At 41.2% G+C, this 15,379-nt stretch overlaps 1 protein-coding gene across 3 annotated transcripts in view; it reads left to right on the top strand.

Moving 5' to 3' along the window:
- Window positions 1-15,379, top strand: part of ARMH1 (armadillo like helical domain containing 1) — a 46,159-nt gene that overhangs the window by 729 nt on the left and 30,051 nt on the right. For all 3 annotated transcript variants that reach the window (XM_077149911.1, XM_077149912.1, XM_077149910.1), the window contains exons 2-4: window positions 9,401-9,513; window positions 9,936-10,030; window positions 11,074-11,304. In XM_077149911.1, the coding sequence (XP_077006026.1) occupies window positions 11,099-11,304 (206 nt within the window). In that variant the 5' untranslated portion in view covers window positions 9,401-9,513; window positions 9,936-10,030; window positions 11,074-11,098. The remainder of the gene's footprint in view (window positions 1-9,400; window positions 9,514-9,935; window positions 10,031-11,073; window positions 11,305-15,379) is intronic.

Raw genomic sequence — 15,379 nt, 5'->3', positions numbered from 1 at the left:
TAGTGTGAGAGCATCCTTTGAAGAACAGTTAGGCCCGGATCCTGGAGGGTCTGTGATCCAAACTCAGCTTTGGGCTTATAGACTGATCTTGCTGATGGTGAAAATTTTCTAATGCATGTTACCCCTATAAGCCCAAGAGCTTAGACTTTCTCCTGAGGACAGTAGGGAGTCATTGCAGGGCTCTGAGCAGAGGAGCAATGATCAGATTTATGTATTAGAAAAATCAACATCAAGAAGGGATTGGAAGAAGGAGGGAGACTAGTTAGGAAGTTATTACAGTGGTAGGGAAAGATTAAGGTGGACTAAGGCTTGGAGTGACAGCCGGAATGGAGAGGAGAGGATGGATTCCTTAGACATGTATACAACTATGTGATGATATTGTGAGTTATTGATTATATATCAAGAATGGAATGATCATATGGTAAGAATATTTGTATGTTGTTATGTTTAATAAATAAATAAATTTTTTTAAAGTTTAAAAAGAAAAGAAAGGTCAAGGGATGCTTTTATTGTGACAGAAAGAAAGGGTGTGTGTCAAGATTGGTACATTGTTAGGTTTGGTGGCAGGAAGTTGAGAGAATTCTTGTTCTATGGTTTCTTTTTTTCTACGTAATAGAGACATGCTATCAGACAGTGAGAGTGGAATTGGAGGATGGGGTGGGAGGTTTGAGCAGAGCAGAGAAAGATTGATATAGCTGTGATGGCAAATGAAAGCAAGATGGCTAAGGTAACTTACAGATTTCTGGGCAGTTCTGATGGTTCTATTGAGGTTGGTGACCATTAATTTGTAGCAGGATCAGTCTGCATGGTTGCATGATATATATATTTTTCCCCAACAACATTTAGCCACTTAGTGGTATGTACCGAGAGGTTGAATTGATCCAGGTTTGGGTTTTGCCAGATGGATTGAAGGACAAAGGACTAGGAAGTTGAGGATCCTGACAAGAAACTGCTTAAAATGATGGCCCTAAATGTAGAACCTAAACTAGAGAGGAGAGTGTAAGGTGTTATGGACTAGAGGTCTCAATGAGATCAAAGAACCCATATTAGAAATAGTTGGGAGAGAGAGTTGTGATCAGAAAATGGAGTAATGACATTTGATTAGTTCCAGATGGTGACCCAGGTGTGGGTGGCTGAAGTGGAGTATAGGAGATGGTCGGGTTATGATATGGCTGTTAAAATTCTCAGCAATGTCAGGACTTGAGAGGGAATGAGGGATAAGATGCTTGTGAGCTAGGTACCAAAGTCCCTTATGAAAAGCAGATTGTTCTGGAGTCTGTAGATGACAGTCTGAAGAGCAGCAAGGATCGATACAGTTAAATGGCATGATATTTCAAAATAGCAAGGGTTTTTACAAGAAGGAGGTGGAATAGGATCTGGATTGAGCTTTGGTGAGGAGACACTAGCCACCCCTTTCTGGATTCTGAGATATGCTTGGAGTATGAGAGTATGAGCAGCTTCACTAGAGAGGGCTATGCAGAAGTGCAGCCCTGGGGAGGAGCCAACTTTGAGCTCAAGATAGAGGTGGGCAGAATGAACATGAAGAAGCTGAGGGGGGAGAAGACTGCTGATCTGAGACAAGGAATTTTGAGGCCATAATGAGAAGGTTGGGAAGGAAAGGAAGGATAGTAATTAGATCAGGGAAGATGAACTCTAGAGCAATGAAGGGGTAAAGAGGGTGTGCGTAGAGAGGGTATGGTTGATCTAGAGAGTTGCATTTTGAGGGAAGAGTATGAGATAGATCTGTGGAGTAGAGTTGAGGGCAGAGTCGAATCTGGGGAGAGACTGGGGCTAGGCGGATTGGATGGAGAGAGGAAAACTGGAGTCTGTGGATAGAGAATGAGGGTGTTTTAGTTTCCTTGGTAGCTCAAGCAAATACCATGCAATGGGCTGACTTGAACAATGGGGATTTAATATCTCACAGTCTTGAGATTAGGAGAAGTCCAAATCAAGGCAATGCTTTTTTCCTTAAAACTGGTGTTCTGGGGTTGGTTGCTGGGGATCTTTGGTCCTTAGCTTTCTGTCATATGGCAGTGGACTTGGCGGCTCTCCTGGCCTCTCCCCCCTCTTTCAGGTTCCCTTGATTTCAATTCCTGGCTGCCCTTTCTGTGCCTTTCTCTCTGTGTGTCTGCATTTCATTCTGCTTATAAAGGACTTCAGTAACAGGATTAAGACCCATCCTGATTGAGCTGGGTCACACCTTAACGGAAGTAACCTCATCTAAAGGTCCTCCTTTACAATGGTTCACACCCTCAGGAATGGACCAAGTTTAAGAACCTGTTTTTCTGGGGTACATAGCTCCAAAACACCACAGTAGGTCAAGGGACAGAATGAGGGAGGAGATGGGGGAAAGGAGGTCTATAGGGAAAGGATGGAGGGAAAAAGTGAATGTGGGCAGATGGAGCCTGTAGGATGAATGGCATGAAAGGTTTGTGAAGAGGTGATGAGTAGGAAGCAGAAAGGGAACTATAAGGAAGTGACAAATTGGACTATATAAGCATCTGAGGCAGAAGTGAAGGCAAGGACATCTTTTTATCTGGCCTGAAATTTTGGGAAAGAATGCTTCTCCCTGTCTATCTGTCTCTCTCTCTCTCTCTCTCTCTCTCTCTCTCTCTGTGTGTGTGTGTGTGTGTATGTGTGTGAATAGATAGCTGAGAGTGAGGAGTAGGGAATAGCAGCCAAAGGAACAGACCTCTGTTCCACTTTGCAGGTGAAAGCTTCAGGAACAGGGAGACAATGACTGCCTTGTTGTCTCTGAGGCCATCTACGGACAGTGAACTAGGCAGGTAGCCCATGCCTTGGAGGCATCTTGCTTTTAGAAATGTGTCTTTTGATTTAAAGGAAAAAAACCTCTCTGGTGAATTTTATTTAGAAACAAGACCTTTTGACCTCTTGATTTTTAATACCTCTTCTCACAAAGACCTTTGTCTTTGTTAGACCTTTGGCTTAGTAAAGGAGCTGAAGTTTTTGAGATTTTGTGATTTTAGTTTCTCTGCATTAAGAAGAACCATTTGGCTGCTATAGAAATGATTTATGGATGAATCCAGATTTATTAATCACCTCTGAAGATGGGAGGAAATTAAAAATAGAGTCCATTCTGGGATGAAGACAAAGTAGGTTTGCCGTCCTTGCAGAAGACCTTGCCAAGGTTAGAAGGCCACAAACAAACCAATTTGGACCAAGGTTCCTAATCCAGATTTTAATTTCATGTGCTTTGATTTTTCAGACCATTTTCTCTCCAAGGTAAAATAATGGCTATTTTAATTGGCTGCCACTTACAGAGAGATTCCAATAAGCATGATGGCCTACATATATTTTTCTCTGGCATTCCATGTGTGCTCCAGTTCTTATGATCAAGCCAGTGAAACTGACTTTTACTGCATGCTGCATGCCATGATCGGCTGACTATAAATTAAATCCTCTTTCCCAAAAGCCATTTTCCATTAGTGCTAATTTGTTTGCTTCTCATTTCCACTGATCATTAGAGTCTCTGGTTGTGAGCACCAAATTGGAAATAATTTCTTTGACATTTCAAAAAATTTTTTCCTCTTCTTGAATGCCATTTGGCTGCAGCTAAAGAACATTATGGTTTGCAGAGGAACAGTTCACGCCAATTACAATTTAACTGACCGTACATGGCACTGAATCCCTGTCCTTAGTGTCCAGAGATGACACTGCTGCTGACATTGCTATTTCCTCTCATTGCTGTAAAATGCCTCATAGACTTTGCACTGGCCTTCTTGGATGGCAAAACTGCCACTCTGCCCATGGCAGCTTTGGGAAGTTGGTAGTCTTATTAGGGCTATACCTGAATAGGTATATAGTCATATGGACCTGAATAGGGCTGTACCTGAATTTCATAGATATTCAGGTATAGCCATCTAAACAGGAACTGGCTTATTTCTCCATTCATTCACCCAATGAGCATTTATTAAGCAACTATTTTGTGCCAGGCTTTATGCCAGGCCCTGGGGACACAGAAATAGAGACAACCAGCCCTTGTCCTGAGGAACTCACACTCTAGTGGAAGAAATGGATAAGTTTTACAATATTAGTAAGGAAAGAGGAATTATAGTTGGGACCACTGAGCAGAGAGCCTGTAATTGTCTTGGGGAATTTTCCAAAGGACAAAAGAGAAGTTGGCCACTTACACAGAGGACCCAGAAAGGACCTGGGGAATTTGGACAATTGAGATCCATCGTAATATGGAGATGAGATTAGTTTGGGGCTATTCATCAGGTCCTGTGGCTTCTACCTATGTGGCATTTCTAGGATTTCCTCCTTACCAACCCTACTGTCATCAGCATCTTCTGTTGAGATTACTAGAATGGCCTCTGTTTTAGTTTCCTAGGCTGCTCAAGCAAATACCATAAAAATGGGTCTGGTTAAACAATGGAAATTTATTTGCCTATGGTTTGGAGGCTAAAAGAAAGTCCAAATCAAGGCATCATCAAGGCAATGCTTTCTCCCTGAAGACTGTGGCATTCTGGGGCTGGCTGCTGGCAGTTCTTGGTCCTTAGCTTATCACATGGCAATGCGCATGGTAGCCTTCCCTGACCTCTTTGTTCTCTTCCTGGTTTCTTTATTTCAGCCTCTGGCTACACCCTCTATGGCTTTTTCTCTGTCTGAATTCCATTCCGCTTATAAAGGACTCCAGTAATAGGGCTCAGACCCATTTGATTGAGGTGGATCACACTTTAACTGAAGTAGACTCATCAAAAGGTTCTACTTATAATGGATTCACACCCACAGGAATGGATTAAGTTTAAGCACATGTTTTTGGGGGGTATGTACAGCTTCAAACCACCACAGCCTCCTAACTGAAGCCCCACCTTCAGTCTTGCCTTCTTCCCAACCCTCTTTCTACACTGCAGGCAAAATAATTCTAAAACAAAATCTCTTCTTGCCACTCTTGACTTAGAACCCTTCAGTACCTTCATATTGCCCTCAGGACAGAATGCAAAACCGGCAGCAAGGCATATAAGGCCCTTCATTCTCTGACTTTACCTATTTTTCCAGCCTCATCTTGCTGCTTCCATCCTTATGCTCCAGTCACAATCACAGCAGTAAAAATAAGAGCTAAATTTCATTGAGGATTTTCTATATGTTGGGTAGTTTATTGACTCTTATAAGATATTATGGTCTTTTCACAAGTAAGGAGCTGAAACCCAGAAAGATTAAGTCATTTGCCTAAGATCACACAGCCAAGAGGTGGAAGATAGAGTCTGTGTTCCTAAGCAGTGTGCAGCACTGCCTCCCCTTTTTTATTTTAAATGTGCCTTACACTTTCTCACCTCTGAGCTTTTGCATATTTTATTCCCTCTACCTGGAAAAGACTCCGCACCTTCTCACCTGGCTAGCTGAAGATTGCCTTTCAGCCTGGATAGTGTCTCCTTTAGAAACACTTCCATACCAGCTACCATCCCAATCAAGGTTTGATTAGGTGTCCCTCCCTTACATTCTCAAAATATCCTGTGCTTACTCCGTTGTAGCCCTTACCACACTATTGAAGTTGAAACTCCTTATTTGCAGGGCTCTATGCCACCCCCAAACTGTACAGTCCTTGAAAGCAGGGACTGTCTTTTTCACATTTGTCTCCAGGGGCATAGCAGAAGGCATGGGACATACTTGACATTCACTATGGATGAGTATTGTTTGAACTTCCACAAATTTGTTGAATTTCATGTTTAATGGAATTGCTGATTGTGAGGTTGGAGGTGGGGCAGAGGGATCCCTAATCATGTTTGAATGTCTTTTGAGGCAGCTTAGTGAGGTCTTATAGATAATGTGACAGGGACTGAACACATATCATTACCCTCACCAGAGATATCTTTATTTCTTCTCTTCATGCAGCTTCGATCTGTTGTCTATTGTCCTTTCCTTTCAACCTGAGGAACTCTCTTTAGCATCTCCTATGGGCCTGGTCAAGTGGTAACAAACCCCCTCAGCTTCTGTTTTTCTTGGAATGTCTTCATCTCTCCCTCAGTTTTGAAAGAAAGTTTTAATGAGTTCTTGATGGGCAATTTTTTGCTTTCACGCCTTTAAATATGTCATTGCACTGCCTTCTTACCTCCATGGTTTCCAACAAGAAATGGGAACTTAATCTTATTGAGGTTCCTTAAGTAACACATTGCTTCTCTCTTGCAGCTTTCAGAATTTTCTATTTTGGGTATTCAACAGTTTGGTTATAATAGGCTGCAGTGTGGATCTATTTGGTTTATCCTGTTAGCAATGCATTGAGCATCTTGGACGTGTATATTCGTGTCTTTCATTAAATTTGGGAAGTTTTCAGCTATTGTTTCTTTGAATACTCTCTGTCCCTTTCTCTCTTTCTTCTTCTTCTGGACTCCCACAATGTGAATATTGGTAGACTTGATGGTGCCCCAGGCTCTGTTCACGTTTCTTCATTCTTTCCTCTTTTCTGCTCCTCAAACTTGAATGGTTTCAATTGTCTTATCTTCAAGTTTTCTGATTCTTTCTTCTGCCAGCTCTAATCTACAGTTGAACTTCTCTAGAGAATTTTACGTTTCTATTACTGTGATCCTCAGCTCTATTTGATTCTTTTTCATCATTTCCATCTCTGTATTAATATTCTTTTTGTGTTCTTCTGTCATTTTTTTGATTCCCTGTAGTTCCTTCTCTATGTTTTCCTTGATCTCTTTGAACGTATTCAGGGCCATTTTTTTGTTAAGTCTTTGTCTGTATCCCAGGTCTGGCACTCTTTTTTTTTTACATGGGCAGGCACCGGGAATCGAACCCAGGTCCTTGGGTCTGGCACTCTTTATCGATGGTTTCTAATGGTTTAACCTACTCCTTTGCCTGGGTCATCACCACTTCCTGTTTCTCTTTATGTTTTGTAACCTTTTGTTGAAACATGGACATTTTTATATTTTCGTGTGTTATCACTGGAATTTAGATTCTGAGGCTTCTGTTTAAGCTTATATCCAGCTAGTATTATAAGACAGTTTTCTTTAAATGCCAACAGGAGGAGAAGGAGGAGGGGGAGAAAGCGGAGGAGATGCCCCGTAGCATCTCACTTTGCCATCTTGAACCTTTTTTTCTTGTTGTATGTTGTATGGGGAGGGTCACATTTCATCTTTCTCCATGTGACTGTCCCGTTATTGCAGTACCATTTGTTGAAATTTTTTGGCGGGGGGTGGCAGGTGGGGGAGGAGTGCACAGGCCAGGAATCAAACCCAGGTCTCCCGCATGGCAGGTGAGAATTCTACCACTGAGCTACCCTCGTACCCTCAATCTTGAACCTTTTTAAACCTTAGTTTTTCATCTGAAAATTATTGATAGTAATAACCACCTTCTAGGGATCTTGAGAGGATTAAAACAAATAATATCTGTAATATGGGTGTGTATGTGTATGTGCCATTATTCCTTCCCTTCTCCCTTCACCAATAAAAAACACATAATATTTCCCCTTTTACCTTGGTGACCAAGAACCTTAGATATAGAATTTATCCCAGCAACTGACCTCTCCTTTTTTTCGCTGTGTTCTTCTTTTTAATTCTTTTTAAGATTGTACTTAATATTTCTTTTTTACAATCCACATCAAACTTTATTTAGAAGAAAAGTTGAGATAAAAATAAACAAATAATAAGTGACCAGAGACTGTTGATTCAAGGTGGCAGATTGACTCTCATCCTTTATCTGCCCTCAAACTCTCAAAACCCTACTGACACAACACTAAAGAAATATAAAAAGGCTTTAACTCACAGAAGTTCAAAAAACAGGAAAGGACACAATAGCGTATGACAGAGTTCAACCAGTATTTGGAAGGAGGAAAGCAGATGAAGGAATGTTAACTGGCTTGAAGCAGAGGAAATTACAAACTAAGTGCCACCAACAGGAAGTGAGTCAGTTCACCCCAGTTTAACTTCCAAAAGGAATAATGCTTCGAAAAAAGGGTTATCCTCGAAAGGTCAGAAATGAGATCTATAGGGGGATTGGTTGGAGTCCATATCTCACCCCCAAATCTCCTCTCTCAACAGCCAGATCACCACTCCAAACCCTCTTGCTGCATAAGGAGGTAGGAAAGTTAACCCTGAGGCTCCAACACTCAGGGACGTCAGGCATAGTTTCAAGGGCAGTGATGAGTGGTAGGGAGAAAACTAAGTGATCAAAGGAAGGTCTACATACTGAACTGGGACAGCCTCAGCCCTTTCCCCACCCAGCTCCCAGCATGTCCACAGCCAGACATCTATTATCCCCACCACTCACTCTCCCTGGCAAAGTACAAGTCTTCTCCAGAGAAGGGAGAGGCAACACCTCTAATGACTGCCATTTAAAAGTTCCCAATGAAAAGACTAGGTGTTGCCTGATAATAAAGACATTTCCAAAAACTGAATGACAGTACTTGATTAAAAGAGGTCACCAAGAACCTAATATAATAATGAAAAAGACCTGTACCAAGGCTTACGATCATATGATTTCAGAAAGGATTTTAAAAGCTTCAAAAGTGAAAAAGCACAGGAATCAAAATGGCATCACACTTTCCAGCAGCAACACTTGAGACTCCATCCAAGGGAAACATTTCTAACATAAAATTTATACACTCAGAAAATCCAGCATAAGGACAGAAAAAAAGATATTTTCAGACTTTTACAGAAACACACAAAAAATAACTCTCATAAAGCTATGGGAGAATGTTCTTCAAGAAAATGAAGGAATGGACCAAAAAGGAGTAAAATGTAGGAGTCAGGAAATAGGATACCCAACAGTGGAAACTAGCAGAAGGAAATCCCAGGACAACATTTTTGTGAACATCCAGTCCAAATTAGAGCAGTAAAAAGATCCATGGGAGAGAGCTCTCCAAGGAAACGAGGAGTATGATCTATTAAGGTGTGAGCGTTTTGAAAAATTATTGCTACATGTTTGGAACATTTGGAAGAAAGTTGCTCTAGGTAAGCAATTGAAAAAGAAAAGACAATTATTAATTCCGGGTAGAACCTAGTTGGAAGAGAAAGAAAATGTAATAGTAGTTTTCTACTCAAGTGAACTCTGTTTATTTACTTGGTCAATAAGTTAAACACTAACTATTGATTTAACTATAAATTGCAGAAAAGTGTGTTATGGGGTGGGGGGAAGGTCGGGGTTAAAAGGGTGCAAGAGAGCTGATTCCTCAACTTCCGGAATAAGAAATAAATAAACATTGTCTAAAAATGATAAATCAAGTATTGATAGTATGAGCTCATTGTTTGAATATATGTGGGTTAACATCAGAAGAAATAGCCAAAAGGAAGGTGGCGGCCTGTATGGAGTGAGACTGGAGGCTAGAGGTGGGGAGGCAGGTACTGTTGCTTGTTTATTTTTAACTTAACAGCAAAAGGCAGAGCTGGGCCTTGAAACCAGTCTGACTCCACATTTCACATTCCTTCCTCTCTACCACAAGACCAGGAGCTCCTCAAGGACCCCCGCAGCTCATCTCTCAGGGCACCTCGTTCAGTGCCAGGAGGTGGCCCGTCACTGCTTAGTTACTGATTTGGAGCTGTATTGCTGCAACCTGTAAGGCTCCCATTTCTTGGTGCTTCTTTTTCCTGTTTCAAAAGCAGATGGGGGTAGACTGAGATCAAGAAACCCTAAGGGACCATAATGTGGAGAGGCCTGCTGGAAATTTCCTACCCATGGTGTCCTGGGATGGCTGGGTGTATCTCTGATAGCACCCTGAGTTCCATCCAAGGCAGGGCACGGGCTCAAGGGGCTGCCTGATAAAGCTAATGTGTGGTGTTTCAACCCCTCCTCCCTGGGGTCTTGAACAGCCACTTCATCCCCATTTTCTTAAGACCAGTTGGGCTGTTGAAGGGGGCTACAGCCTCTCAAAGGTATTCTCAGATGCACGGCATTCATGTTATTCACAGTGATTGGTGTGTGAGCCCATGAGGCATTTGGGTCATTTCTGACCCATGTGTTATTCACCTGGTTCTCAGGGGCATCAGGATTCCATGGTCATCTCCACCCCCCAAGGCTTTGTGGATGCCCTTTGTGGCTGCACATAACCAGTGTCCTCTGGAGATTAGTGGAGGTTGGTATGTATGTCTGTCTGTCTCAGCATGCCTCAGATTATTGCTTCCTAATAAAATTCTGATAGCTGGGCCCCATCAATATCTCAAATATATGTGAGGAAACGTTAATTTAGAATCAATTTTAGGATGTTTCAGACTGTAAAGTCCTTTTAACTAGATCTCTGGCGAAGATGTAGAAGCACTTTATGGGACTGTAAATTTCATGTTGAACAGTCTTCGTGAAATACACATCTCCCCTACACACAAGCTGTTCTCTCCATATCAATCATAGCCCCTGCAAGTAATGTTTCACAAATATTCTGTAAATCACAGAAAACCCCATGATAATGTGAAATATGACTTTCACTTGTCTGTTAGACAAAAGAATCGCACATGCCTTTCTCCCATCAGCACTAACATTTGTTATGGATAATAACACTTTCAATCACAACTATTTTTGGAAAACGGGTTTATTTTAAACCTTCCCTCCCCCACTGAAAACACTCTCCCAAGGACACAGACTCCTACAAATCACAGCCCATTAATCCAACTATGGAATGGAAACTTTCTCTTCCTGTTAACTTTTTTTAAAAAGTTGTTCTTAAGAGAGTTAGTATAAAAGCCCAAGGGTACAAGATTAAGGAGCATTTTACCCTAGCTGATTGGCCTAAGAGTGGCCCGAGTCTCTAGGACTCCAAATCTCTGAAGTGACCCAGCGTGAAGTGAGGGATGAGACAAGCCCAGGTTTTTAGCAAGCACCTTCGTCTCAGCTGAATCTTGTGGTCCGTCTAGTTGCTGGCATCAGCAGAGAAGCCAAAGATCAGAACAGACACGAACTACCTTCATATTCATAATCTCATTACAACGAAGCTATTACTTCTCTGTTGGAGCGCCAAATGACTAATCCTTGAGGACTAGCATTTTGAATATATCTACTGGCATGTGGAAAATAAAAGCCCATCCTGCCTACAGTTTATTGCTGGAAAAGCAAACCCCACAAAGTATGTACAGAACTTGCATGGTTCTGACCCTTTATATAACCTGTCTGTTTTCTCTCTCTCAGCAGCCAACTTCAGGATTGATCAATCATGACTTCTATAAAGGAGCAGGCAGCAATTAGCAGGCTCTTAAGTTTTTTACAGGATTGGGACAATGCTGGCAAAGTCGCAAGGAGTCATATCCTTAGCAATTTCATTGAAACCAACCAAGGCAAAACCGCCCCTGAACTGGAACAGGAGTTTTCCCAAGGAGCCAGCTTGTTCCTGGTTCGCTTGACTACCTGGCTTAGACTCACGTATCCTTTGCTGAACGGAAATAAAATCAGAAGAAAAAAAGAATTAGGCAATCTTCAAAAGAGAAAAAGAGAAGATTGTTGAGGGAGCTTTTCTTCTGATTTTCCCTAATATTTTAGGACAGAATATCTGGAGATAAAAATATAGTCCTAAATGTTAAGAGCTCTTTTAACCTCTGTCTTCTCGACCTGTAAATGCATTCACACTACCAACATTTACTCCTTTTGCTCCCATCAGACTCGAAGTAGGTATCCCTTTTGTCTAGTGCTGTTCCTCTCTACTGCACTTGAATTCTCTCCCATTTCCTTAAAGTCTTGATTATTTCTCTCCTATATCTTTCACCTTTGCCTCGTTACTGGCTCTTTCTCATCAGCACTTACATATGCTCCAATCACTTCTACCTTAAAAGACAAAATGAAATTCTTTTCGCAAACCCATGTCCCTACGCAGCTCCTACACTTGATGGTCAAGCTTCTTGAAAAGTTGCTGACCCCCTTGTCTCCACTTACCCTCCTCTCTTTTCTCCTTCACCCACTGCAGTCTGACTTCTGTTCTCACCACTCCGCTGATGCAGGTGTTGGCAATGATTTTCTTTAATTGAGAAATCTTAACACATATACAGTCCATACATGGTGTACAATCAGTGGCTCACAGTATCATCACATAGTTGTGTATTCATCACCATGATCATTTTTAGAATATTTGTATCACTCCAGAAAAAGAAATGAAAAAGAAAAAACTCATATATCCCATACCCCTTATCCCTCCCTCTCAGTGACCACCAGTTTTACCCTTTATCCCCCCCCCCTTTTATTTATTTATTTTTATCCTTTTTTTTTTACTCATCTGTCCATACCCTGGATAAAAAGAGCATCAGACACAAGGTTTTCACAATCACACAGTCACACTGTAAAAGCTATATTGTTATACAATTGTCTTCAAGAATCAAGGCTACTAGAACACCCCTCAACAGTTTCGGTTACTTCCCTCCAACCACTCCAAAACACCATAAACTAAAAAGATATATCTGTATAATGCATAAGAATAACCTCCAGGATAACCTCTCGGCTCTCTTTGAAATCTCTCAGCCACTGAAACTTTGTCTCATTTCTCTCTTCCCCCTTTTCATTAAGAATGCTTACTCTGTTCCATGATGCTGGGTCCCATCTCATCCTGGGAGTTCTGTCCCACGTTGCCAGGGAGAGTTACACCCCTGGGAGTCATGTCGCATGTAGGGGAGAGGGCAGTGAGTTCACCTACTGAATTGGCTTAGAGAGAGAGGCCACATCTGAGCCACAAAAGAGGTTCTCTGGGGGTGACTCTTAGGCATAATTATAAGGAGGCTTAGCTTCTCCTTTGCAGGAATAAGTTTCATAGGGGTGAACCCCAAGATCAAGGGCTAAGCCTATTGATTTGGTTGTTCCCACTGCTTGTGAGGAAATACAGGAATTCCCAAATGGGGAAGTCGAATATTTCCTCCTTACTCCTCAGCCCCCCAAGGGGATTTTGGCAATAATTTTCTAATCACAACCCAGTGATTGCATACTCAGTCTATATGTATGACCTCTCAGTGGCATTTATCAATCAACCTTTCACACCTCTTAAAACACTCTTTCCTTGGTTTCTGTTATACCAATTCTCCTGGTTTTCTATCTTTTTGACCATTCCTTCTCTTCATCAGCCATCCTTTAAATGTTGGTGTTCCTTGGGACTCCACCCACATCGCTCTTCTCTACTCACTCTCAAATTCTCCCTGAGTGATCTGTTCCATTGCCATAATGTCAACACCATTCTAGTTTAAAGACTCTCAATTTTTCACTCTTGTCCAAATTTCTCTCTGGAATCTGAGTTCCATACTCAAAAATCCAACTACCATCTCCACAGGAGATATCCCACAGGATAACTCTTACACTTCTGACTTGGGAAAGTAGGTAGAAATGGTGAGCCATTGTGGGGAAAGAGAATACAAGAGGGGGGACATGTTTGGGAATAGATAAGTTGGATTCACGCCATGTTGAGTGTGAGGTGCCTGTGCCAAGAGCACAGGGGCAGAAATGGGCTGACACAAATTTGGTCACCATTGAGGTGATAGTTCAAATTATCATGGATTTCAGAGTATTCCTGCTTTGTGTGGCCATAACACCCATGGATTCATCTCAGACTCTTTTTAAATATAATTTTCTCCTTGCCTGAACCTCCTTCCTTCTTATTTGACTAGCTCCTATTCCATTATTCAGGTCTCAATTTAAATATCACTTTCTCATAAAGTTCTTTCCTGAACCCCGGATTAGTCTAGCCTCTCCCCCCATTATATATGCTCATAGAACTTCCACTATTATAATAGTCACAATGTTTCCTTACTTAATCTCTCTTTTCTTCCACTGGATTGGAAGCTCTCTGAGAGCAGGAATTGCATCTGTGCTACTTATCTCATTATTTCTAACACCTGGCACAATGCCTGACACACAGTTTGTGCTTAATACATGTTTGCTGAATAAAGGAATTGGTGAACTGTATGGTCTTCAGCTAGGCAGAACTAAAGAGTTAAGTAAGCACCACTCTCTTCTCCTTACATTTAAGTCATTGATAAAATTATTAATCACACTCACACATAGAACAAAACCAACAGAATACCCCCTGAATAGATCTATAAGTTGACGCTAATGTTCTCAAAAATTAGTGTGCATAAAGGAGGTTTAAAATGCAGATTACCAGTCTACCTACCCATTTCCACCCCAACGGTCTGATTTAGTAGATTAACGAGTACCACACATCATACTTTGAGAAACCCCAGTACCTGTAGTCTGGCTCTGTCCCCACAACTCCTGACACTGACCTTGCAGAGGTTATCAACGACATTTTTGTTACCAAATAGAGAGGATTCTTCTCACTTCTTATCTTACAAACAACATTTTCCATTTGACCACAGGGGGAGGCAAGTAAGGCAGGGTCATAAAGTATAGATTCAGACCCTGTCTTTATTTAAAAGTTCAGTATTTTACTCATAGTGGATTTTGTTGCATTATTTCTTATTTTTTCAATGTTGCATTGAGATATTAAAGTTATCTTGACTACCAAGTTTTTTGGCACCCTCTTAAATTTTGCACCCAAACCAAGTGCCTCACTTGCCTCACCTAGTCCCATCCCCTTCATAAGCTCTCTTCCCCTCCACCTTCTCTGATTGCTGCTTCTCAGTCACTGTGACAGGATTTTTTTCTACTCACATCTTACATGTTACTGTTTCCAAGGATTCTGCCTTCAGCCCACTTCTTGTTTTAATCATGGCACTTACTACATTAGCTACTGAATCTTTTTTCTCCATATCCTAAGTGCCAATCACAATGCCTGACATTTAGTGAAGCTCAGTAAATGCTTATTAAATAACTGATCAAGCCATGCTTTTAATAAACAGTTGCATATTTACAATTAATATTAAAATTCATAATAATTTACTAACTTCTTGTACCCTTGTCATTCAACAGGGTAGACAATCTGTCTGAAAAGATATAGTGTTTTGAATTGGTTCTCCAGTTATGATGGGCTTTAAAGGAAAACAAATCAACTTAGCCTCATTGTCTTTTGCAAAATTGACTACCACATACTCCTACCTAAGCCTAAACACCCCACTTTTTTTTTGCAGTTTTATTGAGATATAGTTACACACCATATTAAGTATATAATCAGTGGTTCACAGTATCATCACATAGTTGCGCATTCATCACATCAAACCCCTTTTTTAACCTTAAATTTTCAAAACAAATCACCAATACTATGGATTTATATATAATGACAAAATTATTACTTGCCATTTATTGACTCTTTTTATGTTCTAGGCACTGAGCTACCTACAGTATAAATCTCATCTCATTTTAGCCTAACCCCAACCCTACCAGGGAATTGGTATTATACCATTTTATATATAAGAAAGGTGAGCCTTGAAAAGGTTGAGTACTTTATTAGTAAGTGGCAGAGATAGGTTGGAAATTGGGTTTGTATGACTCAAAGCCCATATACCATCCACCGTACCACACGTGCCTCCCACGCAGTACAGCTGCACATCCTACCTGATACCCGGAC

The sequence above is a fragment of the Tamandua tetradactyla genome, chromosome 2 (genome assembly GCF_023851605.1).
Source record: "Tamandua tetradactyla isolate mTamTet1 chromosome 2, mTamTet1.pri, whole genome shotgun sequence".
In the NCBI taxonomy this organism is placed as follows: domain Eukaryota; kingdom Metazoa; phylum Chordata; class Mammalia; order Pilosa; family Myrmecophagidae; genus Tamandua; species Tamandua tetradactyla.
This window is presented reverse-complemented; position numbering and strand designations above follow the sequence as displayed.